This window comes from Erpetoichthys calabaricus, chromosome 7, assembly GCF_900747795.2.
Source record: "Erpetoichthys calabaricus chromosome 7, fErpCal1.3, whole genome shotgun sequence".
Taxonomy (NCBI): Eukaryota; Metazoa; Chordata; class Cladistia; order Polypteriformes; family Polypteridae; genus Erpetoichthys; species Erpetoichthys calabaricus.
In genome coordinates, this window is record NC_041400.2 from 166892098 (window position 1) to 166909048 (window position 16951).

Below are 16951 nucleotides of genomic sequence, written 5' to 3' on the forward strand. Positions count from 1 at the left end.
AAAGTTTTTTTTGTAGGTGTTAATGTTATGCAATTTCATAAGTAGTGTAGTTTTGAATTTAAAATACAATGTGGTTCAAAGATTATAAAGATTGTATTAAGTGCTTATACAGTGGTGTGGAGAACGACTTTCGGACGGCTTCGAGGAGATTCTGGTCCACCATCCAGCATCTCAGGAGGGGGAAGCGGTGCAGTGTCAACACTGTATACAGTGGTGTGAAAAACTATTTGCCCCCTTCCTGATTTCTTATTCTTTTGCATGTTTGTCACACAAAATGTTTCTGATCATCAAACACATTTAACCATTAGTCAAATATAACACAAGTAAACACAAAATGCAGTTTGTAAATGGTGGTTTTTATTATTTAGGGAGAAAAAAAAATCCAAACCTACATGGCCCTGTGTGAAAAAGTAATTGCCCCCTGAACCTAATAACTGGTTGGGCCACCCTTAGCAGCAATAACTGCAATCAAGCGTTTGCGATAACTTGCAATGAGTCTTTTACAGCGCTCTGGAGGAATTTTGGCCCACTCATCTTTGCAAAATTGTTGTAATTCAGCTTTATTTGAGGGTTTTCTAGCATGAACCGCCTTTTTAAGGTCATGCCATAGCATCTCAATTGGATTCAGGTCAGGACTTTGACTAGGCCACTCCAAAGTCTTCATTTTGTTTTTCTTCAGCCATTCAGAGGTGGATTTGCTGGTGTGTTTTGGGTCATTGTCCTGTTGCAGCACCCAAGATCGCTTCAGCTTGAGTTGACGAACAGATGGCCGGACATTCTCCTTCAGGATTTTTTGGTAGACAGTAGAATTCATGGTTCCATCTATCACAGCAAGCCTTCCAGGTCCTGAAGCAGCAAAACAACCCCAGACCATCACACTACCACCACCATATTTTACTGTTGGTATGATGTTCTTTTTCTAAAATGCTGTGTTCCTTTTACGCCAGATGTAACGGGACATTTGCCTTCCAAAAAGTTCAACTTTTGTCTCATCAGTCCACAAGGTATTTTCCCAAAAGTCTTGGCAATCATTGAGATGTTTCTTAGCAAAATTGAGACGAGCCCTAATATTCTTTTTGCTTAACAGTGGTTTGCGTCTTGGACATCTGCCATGCAGGCCGTTTTTGCCCAGTCTCTTTCTTATGGTGGAGTCGTGAACACTGACCTTAATTGAGGCAAGTGAGGCCTGCAGTTCTTTAGACGTTGTCCTGGGGTCTTTTGTGACCTCTCGGATGAGTCGTCTCTGCGCTCTTGGGGTAATTTTGGTCGGCTGGCCACTCCCGGGAAGGTTCACCACTGTTCCATGTTTTTGCCATTTGTGGATAATGGCTCTCACTGTGGTTCGCTGGAGTCCCAAAGCTTTAGAAATGGCTTTATAACCTTTACCAGACTGATAGATCTCAATTACTTCTGTTCTCATTTGTTCCTGAATTTCTTTGGATCTTGGCATGATGTCTAGCTTTTGAGGTGCTTTTGGTCTACTTCTCTGTGTCAGGCAGCTCCTATTTAAGTGATTTCTTGATTGAAACAGGTGTGGCAGTAATCAGGCCTGGGGGTGGCTACGGAAATTGAACTCAGGTGTGATACACCACAGTTAGGTTATTTTTTAACAAGGGGGCAATTACTTTTTCACACAGGGCCATGTAGGTTTGGATTTTTTTTCTCCCTAAATAATAAACACCATCATTTAAAAACTGCATTTTGTGTTTACTTGTGTTATATTTGACTAATGGTTAAATGTGTTTGATGATCAGAAACATTTTGTGTGACAAACATGCAAAAGAATAAGAAATCAGGAAGGGGGCAAATAGTTTTTCACACCACTGTATGTTTCAAAATAAACTATTACATATTAAATTGAAAATTAAAAATCAACTTTTGGGGGGGGGGGCGCAGAATTATGTGCTTTGGCCTAGGGCATAGAAATGTGTAAATTCAGCCCTGGATATAGCTATGAAATAATGTGTTCGTCTTCTGAATTACGGGTCTTAAAAAGTGTCTCACCACATAGTCACTCATGTGTGTACGCTTTCATTTTGTTTGTAAAACATTTTTTTTAACTAAATGTGGTTTGGACCTTGAACTGACCCAGTCGAATGTTACTTGCTGATAAACAGTCACTGGTTTCTGAAAAGGATTTCTATTTTTTGAACCCTTTACCAAACAAATTTAAAGAAATACACTTCAAAACTACACATTTTACCCAATTAAATCGTAAGTATAATATTAATTTAAGCACACAGTGTAGTTTCTGTACAGAAAAAGATGCATCTCTCTGACACCCTTTTTTTATTTCTGCACCTGTTCTAAAATATTTTGGAATGATATATTTGTATTACTTTCTAGAATTAAAAAAACCTATCCTAGTCGGATTTTTGTTTATAATACCAAAGATAAATTGATAGAAAATACAACACATACGCTTTCTGAACTTTGTAAACATAATATACGTACTGTATCAGATGGAGAACTTTGGTTTCTTGGGGCAGAAAGAATTGGCTGCAACTAAACATTAGCCAAACCAAGTACTTGGGGGTCCACATCAGTGGCAGGTTGGACTGCTCTCAGAACACAGAGGAACTACAGAAGAAAGGGCAGAGCTTATTATTTTTCCTTAGAGAGCTGCAATCCTTTAATGTGGGAAATGACTTCCTTCACATCTTCTATAACTCTGTCATGGCCAGTGTGGTTTTCAATTCTGTGGTGTGCTGAAATGTAACGTCACTTCCAGAGAGGCCCACCAAATCAACAAGCTAATTAAAAGGGCAGGCTCAGTTATGGGACCCTCTGGAGGTCATAGCAAAGGAGAAACTTAAAACAAAACTGACTGCCATAATTGCAGTGGTAGTGCTGCTGCCTCGCAGTAAGGAGACCTGGGTTCGCTTCTCGGGTCCTTCCTGCATGGAGTTTGCATGTTCTCCCCATGTCTGGGTGGGTTTCCTCCGGGTGCTCCGGTTTCCTCCCACAGTCCAAAAACATGCAGGTTAGGAGCATTGGCGATCCTAAATTGTCCCTAGTGTGTGGGTGTGTGTGTGCTCTGCGGTGGGCTGGTGCCCTGCCCGGGATTTGTTCCTGCCTTGAGCCCTGTGTTGGCTGGGATTGGCTCCAGCAGAACCCCATGACCCTATATTAGGATATAGCGGGTTGGATAATGGATGGATGGATGGATGAGTGCCATAATGAATAATGCTGCACATCCTCTCTTTGACACACAAACACTGAAGACTTTCAGCCAAACAAATTATTCAGCAGAAGCGTGTCAAGAAACAGTATGGGGGGCTTCTTTAGACCATCGGCAATACACCTGCATAATGCCTCACTGTGACTGAGACTGCCAAACAGTGCCATCTTAACATATGGGCACTGGCTGGGGGTCCCAACAGCATAGGGGTCTACGGGGTTTCTGATACCTATGTATGTTTCTGTTTTGCTGTCAAAACAGGGGTCCCGGCGTATTACTTTATCTGGGGGCCTATGATGCTGTTAAGACAGCCCTGCTACTAAGTCAGAAGTTTTCTTTCTTTTGAATTTTCTTCCTTTTTATTTATGCTGGTTTCTGTTCATGTGTATAAATATTTATATATCTTTATTTAATGAGCTTCTGTAAAAGGCCAAATTTCTCACTGCAGACACATACAAGTCCTATCTATCTATCTGTCTGTTAATATTTAAAAATTTCAGAATGCTAGATCTTCTACTGTACTTTTCTGTATAGATATTAAAATGTTAGAAATGGCGCTAAGAAAAACTAGTAAAAATACAAAGGTAGCGCTAAGAAAAACTAGTAAAAATACAAAGGTAATACAAATGAGAAAGATTCCCTGCTCCTTTCTTGACAGTTTGTAATGTTAATCTCTGAATCCTTCTGTACTTAATGGTTTAGCTATTGTGAATCTTGTATGCAAAGTATTGTTTCTAATGTTCGTATGTGAATAGATAAATTGTATTACTAATGCATTTTTAATTCTGACATAATAAAGTGTGATTTAGGAAAAAAAAAAAAACACTAAAATTAACTTTCTCGACACGAAAAAATGTTGAAGTCGGTAGTCTGGATTTGCGCTCGATTTTAGCGACGGCGTTCCCATCTCTGCAACTATTAATTCAACGAGCAACCCCGAAATTACGTTTAATTACGTTTTTCAAGAGGGCAACACATAATTTTCAAAAAGGTTTCTCGTAAAATACCTGGTTAAACCCCTTTCTCCCATTATTTTTCTATACTGTCATTCTTTAATAACGGTGCGTACTGCGTTTCTTCTGACGGACCCCATACGAGGTTGCAATGCACCGACGTCTTCATTTTCTTGTCGGACTCTTGTATCGGACCACTAGCTTCCAGTCGGAGGGATTTTACACGCGTACTTCCTTTTCAGTGAGGTTGCGGGGAGAGAAACAAGAATTAAAAATCCCTGAAACGAAACATCGATTTAAAAGTCAAGTACCCTCCCCCCAGCTCAGGCTTTTTAAGACGGCGATACGTGTAGTTGATTACATTAAACATGGTAAGTTTTCGGTACATTTCGGTAATAACATTTTAAGTATTGGGTAAATGACACGTGCTGAAAGTTTATTTAAGAAACGGTGGCTCGAATACAGCGAAAATTACTTGCATTACCAAAGATAACACAGTTGTTAGAATGTTAAACCGAGGTACGGTGGAAAGTTTTGTAATGGAAGCGAGATACGAGGTTTCGGTGGCTATTCATTTGTTTATAAATACAGCTGTGGAAAAGTAAACACCGTCATGGTGGGTGTCGGAGAGTCAGCTGTTAATGTTTGGAGGTTAGCATTGGCGTGTCATCGGGCTCGAGTAGAACAGTTGGAAACCTAATTTAATCCACAGTACCTAAAGTCAATAAAATCAGCAACATCACGTAATGTTCAATACAAATGATGAAAGGCGAGCATCACGGATGTGAACTTACAACGTGCTGTTTCAGGAAGCCTGCGTAGTGATCTGGAGAAAGGAGGGAGTGACATGTGTCCGCCTGAAATGGTTAACCACCTGAGGTGCCACTGCCTTTTGAATCCTCTCTACCCGCTTGGAGACAAATGCCGGTGTACAGCCCGCAGAGAGCTGTAGTAGTCCAGCCGGGACAAGAAATAAGTCTGAACTTACGTTTGTTGCATGGGACAGACAGCGCTGTACACCCTCTCTCTAAAAGCTTAGCAGTGAGGACTTTCGGCCCCTGAATTATTCAGCAGAAACGCTACTTGGGGCTTCTTCATAAAGTTTGATTTGATATACTGTACTTGGTTAATACCCGAACGGCAATATGTGATTATAGTTTCTCACTCTGACTATGACTGTTTTTATCTTTAGCCAAGTCAGACGTTTTTCTTTCTTTTTAAGTATTCTGGTGTGGATTTGAGAGCGGGCTGTTAGTTGTTCAAGTAGTATTTATATATTGTGAATCTGTGAGTAAATCCCAGAAACGCTCCCCTTGCATACACCCCCATCCCACACGAGCAAATAAAGAACTATCCATGTTAGGTCAGTTATTCCACCGAACAGTTAAACCCTAATAATATAGGGGTCCCGAATTTAGGCTACTACCTCAATCTGCTTTTTCAGTTTGGGCGGATGCAAATGCCATTTTCAAGCTAATTCAGAATGTAATCTTTATTTTGTATCCTAATTATTACTGCTACTACCAGGAGTCATTTTTCATCATTAGTGTAATTAGTAAGTTGCCCTCAAATGATTTCAGCACGGCCATGTACCAAGCCTTCTACATCTTCTATTCATGTTTGGCTTTTGCTTTATTTACCTTTTGTTTTTATACCAATTGTTTCTCCCTCTGTTGGTGGTCTGTGGTTTACATCATTGTCCTGAGTTTGACTCCAGGTCAGCTTTATTGATGACATGTCATTTAGAAGAAGAGGTATTTGAATAATTTAACACCATGAAGTTCTTTTTAACTGTCAATAATTTTTACAAAATCTTCACCTTTCCATAAGAATATACTACATTGATTTTAGAAGAAAATATTCAAGCCAGAATGATGATATTTGTTGAGGCGTAGGATACGCTTCAATAGTAATTTGAAGAAAAAGAAACCTAGGTCTCTGAACACTGACTCCACATGAGGCATATTTTAAGATGGCTATTTTCAGTAAGAAAAGCATTGTAAATGTTTTCAGACAGTTTTTGAAAAAACTGTAATAACATGAAAGTTAAAACTGAAAAAAGTAGCCATTGTAATTTATGTACATTGTTGTTTCTTCATCTTCAGAAAATCTGAAATCTCATTTTAGGAAAATACTGGGAACATTAAAAAAATAAATGAAATGAAGCTGTAAAAGTGAAATGTTTCTGAAACTGAACATAGAAATGGACACATTTAAGAAAATCATAACGTGAGCTGGAAGAACTCTGAATTAGTAATTCATAATGTAGCCCATTATAGAAAGATTAAGAAATACTAAATCCAGAATACTTCTGTGAAGGTGCCAGCTAACATACATTCAATTCTTCATTTTCCATCACTTATCTGGAATTGGGTCGCAGGGGCAACACTCCTATTAGCAGTGAGGCCCATACTTCCCTTTCCCCAGCCACACTTGCATACTCATACTGTGGGATCCCAAGGCATTCCCAGGCCATCTGGAAGATATAATCCTTCCAGCAGGCCCTACATCTTCCCTGGGGTCTCCTTCCAGGCTGAGAGGCATTCCTATCAAATGTCTGAACCACCTCAGTTGGCTCTTCTCAGTGCAGAAGTTCAGCGGCTGTACTGTTAGCCTCTCCCAGATGTCTGTACCTCTCGCCTTATCTCTAAGGGGGAGCCTAGCCACTCTGCAGAGAAAGCTCATTTCAGCCACTTGTACCCACAATCTTGTCCCTCTCAGTCATTACCCGAAGGTCGGACCTAAATTGACTGGTAGATTGAGATCTTTACCTTCCAGCTCAGGTCCTTAGCTAACATCAACAATCAAATAAACCACCATATTTGTAGAATGTAAGCAACGACCGACTACTAGTATTTATATATACTTTATTCATTCAGTGTTATTGTTATTCTCTTATTCAGCCAAAGTGTCATTGTTGATGATTCTTACAATCAAAGTAGCCTTGTGTACATTATGTAGAGTGAACTGACAAGTTCTCCCCATCTTCATGTCTTCACTTTCTAGCAGCAACATTCCTGATGTCCCATTGGAAAGTTGAGTTACAGAACACTCAGGGTGACCAAGGGGTCAAAAGTTATGTTTCTCTATTATAATAAAAAAAAATCCTGGGATGAGACATGACTTTATCAGAGAGATACTTTCCCGCCCCGCAAGATGAGACTTTGTACTTTAGATGACAAAGTAGAACGTTGTAAAGATTTCAAAAATGTTGAGTGACACACATACAGAGCAGGTTATATATACGAAATAGCGAAAAAGAGATTGAGTATATTGTTCGGATTTAAACTTTATGTCGGAGACTTGTAGATCGTCTAATTTGTCTTGCCATCTGGGAAAAGTAGTGTTTCTTCCCAATGAAGAGGCGTATCCACGAGAATTAAAAGATTTATTGTTTGGTGAAAGTGAAATCCACATACGAGAGTGGCAGAGACGTGAAGTGGCTGGTGCGTAGCGACTTTTAAAATGTTTTTCTAGGTTTGAAAATGTTTAACTGTATTTTAAAATGACTTGTTTCAGCCACAGAACGATTACATTGAGTTACACCGTAAAAGGCATGGTTATCGCCTGGACTACCATGAAAGGAAGAGAAAGAAGGAGAGCCGAGAGGCTCATGAACGCTCTCATAAGGCCAGGAAAATGATAGGTTTGAAAGCCAAACTGTATCACAAACAGCGTCATGCAGAAAAGATACAGATGAAGAAGACGTAAGTATCAAAATCTGCACTCTGTTTGAATGTTGTAGTCCTCTTGTTTTAATGGAAGTTTCCTTAGTAAATTAGAAACTACGTATGAGTGGCAGAGTGATGTAAAGAAAGTTTTTTTTGGGAGAGTGAGGCTTCTTAAAATGATTAAATCTAGAACGACTGTTTATCCATTATGAACTAAAGAGCTTTTCCAATTTCTCAGCATTAAAATGCATGAACAGAGAAACACGAAGAAAAAGGATGATGAGAAGACACCAGAGGGAGCAGTGCCAGCTTACCTTCTGGACAGAGAAGGCCAGTCACGTGCCAAAGTGCTCTCCAACATGATCAAGCAGAAAAGGAAAGAAAAAGCTGTAAGTATAGCCATTTAGTCAGTTGTTTGAACATCATAAGTCAAGGCTGTTCTGTTAATTGTAGTTGCACCCCAAATATTCTTTAATACTGTCCTTTTTTTCTGCTAAGCAAAGATGTTTTAGGAATATGCGTACTAGATTTATATATTTTAATATTTCCTCAGGGTAAATGGGAAGTTCCACTTCCTAAAGTTCGTGCCCAAGGTGAAACAGAAGTCTTAAAGGTAATTCGCACAGGAAAGCGGCAGAAGAAAGCCTGGAAGAGAATGGTTACAAAAGTTTGTTTTGTTGGCGATGGATTTACTCGGAAACCTCCAAAATATGAAAGGTTCATCAGACCCATGGTAAGATATGAAAAAGAGATTCATGTGGCTTTATGTAAGATGAAACAGTGACTTTATCATTCAGTTAATCAGCATTTTAGTTATTTTCTTTGATTACTAGGTGGGATTATGGATTTTTGTTACATCCTGTTGCTTTCCTTGTTCACAACTTAATTGGAAAAGAAAAGCTTCCCAGTATCAGTACAGTTTAATTGTAGTAGTCTAGAATAGACCCTTACATGTTTAGTAACAGCTTTAATAGGATGAGAGCTGCAAAGGCACCGTGAGCAGTGCTATTAGCACTCATTTCTTGAGACCGTTTTGATTCCTGGATGGAGTGCCTTCAGTTTGGACTTTGCATGTGCTGCCAGGTGTGGGAGAGTTTCATATGGTTTCTGTACTGGCCTGTCTATTTTGGTTGGCTTAGCTGATCGTGCATCCCAGTGATCTAGTGCAGTGATGGAGAACGTTTTGGGCTCAGCATGTCAAAAATTCTGAAAATGCCTAACTTGACTCTGCTGCCCTGCTAAATAAAAGAGAAACAATTCTTTACATGTTTATTTATAAAAATACAGGCCTGTTTGTATTAGAAAAGTAAAAGAAAAATCAGTGACTTACAATAGAGAAAAGGCTATGTGCACTGATGATTGTGCACTGATAATATTACCCTACTTTTAATAGTAATTTTGAATTGAACTGAAAAAAAATATGGAGCATGTGGTATTTGATTTGACATCAATTAATGATTTATTTTGTTGCCGAGTTTTAATAGATAAGTCTGAAATTGATGGCAGGTACTTTGTGTACTTCAAGCCCAAGCATGCAGCACTAACTCCATCTGTCAGTCGTTTTTTTTGCCCATTTTACTGTTGTTTAGAACTGAAAGTAAGGTCTCACGAAAGTATAACTTGGAAAATAAGCCAGTTTTAGGAGGGAATGAGAGGAACAGTTGAGAGAAATGAAAACTTTTCCTTTGCAGAAGTGTAACCACAAACAGAAAACAATGTCAGTACTTGACTTTGCAGACTCTTATCGAGACAGTATACTGAAAATAGCCATTGAGGTTAATAACTTCCTTACCTCTGCACCAGTGTTGAACCACACAATGAAAAAGCATTGTAAGATAACCCTTCTATCGTACATATCCATTTTAAACTCTGGGTGGTGCAGGGTCCCATATTTCTTATATTTGTGTTTGTTCAGTTTATTTGGTAACACTGGTGTGTCACCCAAAATGTTGTGGCGTGTCACCTTTGACACCCGTGTCATAGGTTCACCATCACTGACCTAGTGTCTTCACCAAGGGTTAGTTCCCCTGTCCTAAATTACACATATGCTCTGGCACTCTGCAAACCAGCATTGACAGAAGCAGGTTAAGAAAACAGATCTGTTCTTCATACTGGTTCAACATTAAGAATTAGTTTATGACTGGCCAAAAAAGCATACAATGCGGAATGCTGGGATTGAGCATTTGGAGAAATCATTCTAAACATACTGTGTATTGAAGTAAAATCTTTATAAATATGTACAGCCTTCAATCATATCTCTGCTACAGAAATAATTTTCTTTTTTGCTTTACTTTCCAAGGGCTTGCGCTTTAAGAAAGCACATGTGACACATCCAGAACTAAAAGCCACATTCTGCTTGCCAATTCTTGGTGTAAAAAAGAACCCTTCATCCCCACTGTACACCTCTCTTGGAGTAATAACAAAGGGTACAGTCATTGAGGTCAACGTCAGTGAACTCGGTCTGGTCACACAAGGAGGCAAAGTAATATGGGGTGAGTAAGTGTGCTCTCTTAAACACGAGATGTTGTAGATAGATGTACAGACAAATATGAAGCGCAGCCAACAACACATCAGCCAGTCTGCTCTAGAACAGTGACAAGACTTAAACTGATACTTAATCATAGGAGGCTACCGACTAGGCTTTATTTTTTTTTTACTTACCCGTTTTTTAATTGCTGTCTCTCCTAATACCTTTACAGTTAGAAATGTATGGCAGAATAATTGCATTGCTTCCAAAACCAATACAGCTCATTTTGTGGAAGTGGGACTTGTTTCTGTGCATACACAAATATATTATCCTGTATTAATTATTTATGGAGTTATGTGTGTTTTTAGCTTGATTTATACAAAAATGCTGCCTGATTTAGAGCTGATTATCTAATTAATATCTGGAAGCAGGTATACTGAGCACTGAAATATCTGAGGTGAAGTGGAGGTGGGCAACATGATGTAGGTTGGAACTATGTATTCACTCTAAGTGGTACTATCACAGTGGGAAAGTATAATGGGCTGAAATATGCTTATTACATCCTTGGGTACTCCAGCATGGATGTACAAGTTAAAAATATTTATACACCTGTTATCATGTGAAAAGGTCTGTCATGGCAAAGCTTGACGATAGCAATTGTACAGAGAAATAATGGCAGATGACTCGGTTAAATGGCCTGTGTCCTTTGTATTAGAAAAAAAGTTGATGCTACAATTTGCTCAGTGAAATGAACCCATGAATGATGTTATCTGATCAACATTAAGGGGATGTTTCTGTGGTACTCGGTATTAATCTAATAATTGCCAGTAAATCCTTGGATGGAAAAATGTAAAATGTTTAAAAGTTGGCTGGAGGATCGAGATGAATCTTATTCCAAAGGGATTAAATCACTGAAGGCAAAGTGGACCAAGTGGGTTAAAGTCAATGCAGATTACACTGGAAAATAAATTATTGAAAAAATTAATTACTTAAGACCTCTCATACTAGAACTGATTTTGCTGAAGGTCTTATCTATTTGTCCACTACAAAATGAAATTAGAAAAACCTTCCAGCAAAGGTGTTAAACCAAAAAGGCAGACATTAACTTGGCAATAATAACTTTCACAATTAGGAGTCCATCATACTCCACAATATCCAGATAGAGAGCTTGTGGCTGTGCCCGTTATCTTTCTCTTTTGTGGTATGACAAAGGTGTTAACTCCCGGCTCCACAAACCTCGCCTTTGTTTCTGCAGACCACAACACCCATTTTTCTTTGTTTCTTGAGGTTGTCGTTACTTTTCTCTATTCTTCTTGTAGATTTGATTGGGCTTTTGTTTTACCCTAAGTTCTTGTCTATAAGCCGGACTCATGTATTAGCCGGAGACCAAAAATCATACGAATTTTTAAAATAAAATCGTATCATAGATAAGCCGGACTCATGGATAAGCCGAACGTACTATAACCTATAACTAATAGAAGGGAGGGAGGTCAGTGGTCTCACTCGCGCCCATTTAATTTCTTTAAGGGGGGAGAGAGTGTGAGATATTGCCGTCTCTCTCACTCCCCGCATGGCGCGGTTGGAGCGGCCGGAGCGCGTTCTTTCTGCTCTGGGCGTCGCCGAGTCAACACGAGCGCGCAGCGGTCATTTAAATTGTGATTTTATATGTAAGCATATTTAAATATATATCGCGGATTTCTGCGGACAATGGGTCTTTTAATTTCTGGTACATGCTTCCTCAGTTGGTTTGCCCAGTTGATTTCATACAAGGGACGCTATTGGCAGATGGCTGAGAAGCTACCCGGCTTACTTTTCTGTCTCTCTTGCGCTGACTATCTGTGATCCTGACGTATGGGGATTGAGCAGGGGGGCTGTTTGCACACCTAGACGATACGGACGCTCGTCTAAAAATGCTGAAAGATTATCTTCACGTTGCTATCTTTTGTAAAGCTGATTCCTGAAAAGACATGCTGCACAGTGCTTCGCATACTTAAAAGCTCGAGGGGAACGTATTGATTTTTGACTGAAAAACAAACTCTCCCTCTCTCTCTCTTTGTCTGCTCCTGACGGAGGGGGTGTGAGCTGCCGCCTTCAACAGCTTTGTGCCGCGGTGCTTCGCATACTTAAAAGCCAAACAGACATATTGATTTGTTTGCTTCACTCCTTTGAAGAGGAAGATATGTTTGCATTCTTTTAATTGTGAGACGGAACTGTCATCTCTGTCTTGTCATGGAGCACAGTTTAAACTTTTGAAAAAGAGACAAATGTTTGTTTGCAGTGTTTGAATAACGTTCCTGTCTCTCTACAACCTCCTGTGTTTCTGCGCAAATCTGTGACCCAAGCATGACAATATAAAAATAACCATATAAACATATGGTTTCTACTTCGCGGATATTCTTATTTCGCGGGTGGCTCTGGAACGCAACCCCCGCGATGGATGTATAAGCCGGATTTATGTATAAGCCGATATTCTATTTTTTCATTTTCACAACTTTTTTCCTTAGATAAGCCGCGGCTTATTGACAAGAACTTAGGGTACTTTTATATATTGTATGCATTGTCTTTCCAACTGAACACTCACTGGATGTCAACTCTCTCTCATACGCACAGGAGCCCACCTCTACGACTTGAGACAAAACAAGACTTTTGTAACATTGAGTCACAGAGTGCTCTGACTTGACTTTGTGGAGATGTCACACTACACTGCTAGCAGTCATTAGCACACTGCGACTGCCCATGATTTGCAAACATGTCAATGAACGCTACAACAGAAAAATATTTTGGTGTGTTGAGGGGCTTTGGTGGGCTTAAGGGGAAAATATATATGAAAGTATAATTGTTCTTTTTCTTAATTTGGAAGCCAACATATCAACCTTTTTTTTCCCTAATAAACAAAATAATTGATGTGGGCTTTTATACATTGTAACCAAGTCTAGCTTTGCATCCTTATTATATCTGATATTTTTTTTGGCTTGCAGGAAAATATGCCCAAGTTACCAACAACCCTGAAAATGATGGATGCATTAATGCAGTTTTGCTGGTTTAAAAACATTGTCAAAGCTGTGTTTGAGGAACTGACCTAGACTTTTAGACCTTCTTGTTTTTCACTGGGAACTGCTGTTATCTGTCTGAAGCAGACTTGTGAATCATTTGAGAACATCAACAGTAAGATCGCTCTTTGGAAGCCCCTTCCTTACAATACATATTATTATTGGTTGATTTCCAATAGTTTATGGTAATAAATGCAATCTTTTTTCAAACATTGGTAATTATGTTTTGTCTTTTCTTATACTTAGTGTTTACCACTTTCTTTTGTATCTGCTCGCTTAAACAGTAATCATTTACAACTGTATACCATCCAGTTAAATTCAGTATCATTAACATTGTATTTGACAGACTCCTTTATCAGAGTTGGTATACAAGGCTAAGGAACGTTAAATCTGTTCACAGGCGTGTCACCAGCAGGAATTGAAGTGCCATTCTTACAGTTTATTATTTATTCCATACGTCTCTGCCTTTTAACAAGTTTCCATCTGTAACAGCTGGCATCCATTGTACTAATTCCCTTCAAAATTTGAACACTTCGATCATGACATCTGTTAATCGCCATTTGCTTAAACTAAAAATGTTCAGTTCCTTCTCTTCGTCCCGGAGTCAGCCTAGTCACTTTTCTCTGTACTTTCTCGAACACTGATATGAAGCGTTGTGTAATGTTTAGACCAAAACTGTACTCTAGCTGAGGCCTCACTAGTTTGCTTATATAACTAAAGCTTGACCTCCTTTGAGGTGCCCACACATCAGGCTGGATAACAATGTCTTACTAGCCTACTTATTGGCTTCTATGCGCTGTCTGGACGTAGATTGCGGTGAGTCCACTGTGACTTCTAGGTCCTCCTCCTCCTAAGGTATATTTTCAAGTTTCAGACCTTCCATTGTGCATTTAAATCAAACATTTGTACTTTTAATGTAAGTTAAAGTATTACACAAAATTTCATCTGCCCAGTCCTGTATTTTGTTCAGTTTCCTGGGTAATGATACACCTTATTCGATTCTCATTCCACCTGGTGTGGCATCATCTGCAAAGTCAACCGTCTTTTGAACTGTATGCTTACAAAAATCAAGTCAGGGAAAACCAGAAACCCCAGCGCTGACTGAGGGCCAACACTTTCAATTCTGAAAAAGTTCCTTGGACCATAACCCTTTTCCTCCTGCATTTATGCCAATTTTCTATCTACATACACAATGCACCTTGAATTTGTACTTTTTAGTTTAATACCAAGCCTCTCATGCTGTCCTTTAATGCAGGGGTCCTCAATCACAGTCCTGGAGGGCCGCAGTGGCTACAGGTTTTCATTGTTGGTGCCTTTATTCATCAAAGACAAATTTGAGTCACTTTGTAGATCAGAGGTCCTCAGTTACAGTCCTGGAGGTCTGCTATGGCTGCAGATTTTCACTTTAACCAATTTCTTAATTAGAACCCTTTTATTTACTACTAAAGCAATGCGTTTTTTGGGCTTAATTTTAGTTTTCTTGCAGATTTTAGCAGCTGCATTTACATTTTAATTGTTGCCTGTTTTCTTGATCAGACCTTAGTTAATAATGAGATGCAGATAACCAACAGCTCTCCAGCTTACCATGAAGTATCTGTGATAAAAATGTTTAGAAATGAATGAGAGGGGAATCAGAGGGACCATTAAGTTTAAATCTATTCAGGTCCACAAAACACACGGATAATGTTCTCACAGAAGGAAACTCTACAGTGCAATTCAAATTGCTCTTGGCTAAATGCAAGCATTAACAAGCCAAACAGTTCAATACCAAGTTTCATTATCAGCATGGACTGCTTTCTAATTAGGAAACTAGTTGGAATAAAAACCTGCAGCCCTCCAGGACTGATTGAGGACCTTGTTTTAATGTAACACTCCGGCAGTGCGTAGGAACGAAGAGCTGGAAATGGTCGCAGCGTGCTGCTTGAACTCATGAAGCTGTTCTGTTAGCTGGGGGTGAGATCACTTGCTCCGCTTAATCAGAAAGCTCTAAGAAACCCCAGATGTCCCTGGTTCACATTCCAGGGCTGGCGATATGTCCACAACGCAAATTGCTGAACTGAGACATATATCAGAAGCTTTGTGGGAAAAAAAAAAAAAATATGCACATTGTCATCACCTTATCTAACATCTTCAATATACAGCAGACAGCAATTGTACTCATACCAAATTTATCAATTTGGCTGGAATTCATTTTAGACCACATCATTACCTTAACTTTTTCTACATGTGGAGCTGATACATCATAAGGCTACTGAAAAAATAACCATTTAGGTGGAGTGGGTTAAACTGATGAGCTAAGGATCGCCCTTTTTCTTCCATGCATCGGTTGAGAGAATAAGAGTTGGCTGCGGTTTTTATAAGAACATGTTAGTTGAGAACAGGGCCCGTCAGCACAGTGTAGACTGACCATTCCTCTTGAGTAAGGTGTCCAAAGCAACTCTCTGAAGGATCACGCATGCTGTGCTACTTTTACCATCTTTATAAACTGCACCATTTATCTAGTCCCTGAGATTTGTCAACTTTTATTTTTTTTATGATGGAAGTGTTTAAAACTATGAATAAAATTAGTACAGGGGATCAAGACTGTTAGTTTAAAATGACTACAACATGGGCACAGTGGGAAACTTGTTAAACTTCCTCATGTGAAATTTCCCCTTATCTTCACACAGAGCACCATAAACAAATGGAGTAAGTTACCAAATAGTGTGGTGGAGAGCAGGGATCTTCACCTCAACTAACAGTATGAAAGATAGCAAAGTTTTTTTCCTTCGCTCAATCAGTATTCTACAGAGCCCTGTACGTGTTGGGCAAAAAAAAAAAAAACTGAAGAAGTTTTTTGAACAGATTAATTTTTATCTTATTTTAGTAGCTTATTTATTTTTCCTGGAATGCAGTTTAGTGAACAGGAACAGTATAGCCAGCCAGTAGTTTGTCTATTCTACACTGTTCAGTGCCTTTATCGACTAGATTTTAAACTTAACCTTTTCTTCTATTAACATTTCCACCATTGACTCTGGAATATGGAGAAAATTCCATTAAATCTATTCTCGTAACTACTCCTACATTTGAAACTCATTTCAGGACTCTTCAAAAGAACCATTTCATCCACGGTAGCCTTACAACTAGTAACTCTTTCGGTTCACTGATGTTAACACACACCTTACAGTTCACCAAACCGTATGCCATGAAAACTACGGAGCTCCGTAATAACAACTGGTCTGCAAGGGGGAAAAATAATTTGTTTTGAACAAATTAATATCCACCTTCAGCCCATATGGTAAGCACCCCCTGATGGCCTCACCAACACCACTTCCAGCAGCAACCCAAGCTTTCCTAGATGGTCTCCCATCCAAGTACTGGCCAGGTCTGAACATGCTTAGCTTCAGGTGGATGACCTCTTGTGAAGCACATGTGGTACTTTTTGCCTTTCTAAGGCAACGTGTGTTGGACAGAAAGCAGTTTTTGTGTTGGTAATGTTCTCAGCCAATGTCACCACTTCACCAACCTCCACATCGACAAGTGGCCCTGAGCTGCACAGGAACTTTGCAAAGGTGTTGTACAACCACTAAATATGAACTCCATTGCACTCCTGTAGAAATCTGAGGAAAATGCAGGTGTCTTTACCTTCT

At 39.3% G+C, this 16951-nt stretch overlaps 1 protein-coding gene across 1 annotated transcript; it reads left to right on the forward strand.

Moving 5' to 3' along the window:
- The first annotated feature begins 4339 nt into the window (after positions 1-4339).
- nsa2 (NSA2 ribosome biogenesis homolog (S. cerevisiae)) lies at positions 4340-13528 on the forward strand. Its single transcript, XM_028805680.2, has 6 exons — positions 4340-4505; positions 7654-7841; positions 8044-8194; positions 8359-8538; positions 10105-10297; positions 13251-13528. The coding sequence occupies exons 1-6, from the start codon at positions 4503-4505 to the stop codon at positions 13316-13318; spliced, it is 783 nt and encodes a 260-aa protein (XP_028661513.1). The 5' UTR covers positions 4340-4502; the 3' UTR covers positions 13319-13528.
- The last annotated feature ends 3423 nt before the right edge of the window (positions 13529-16951 follow it).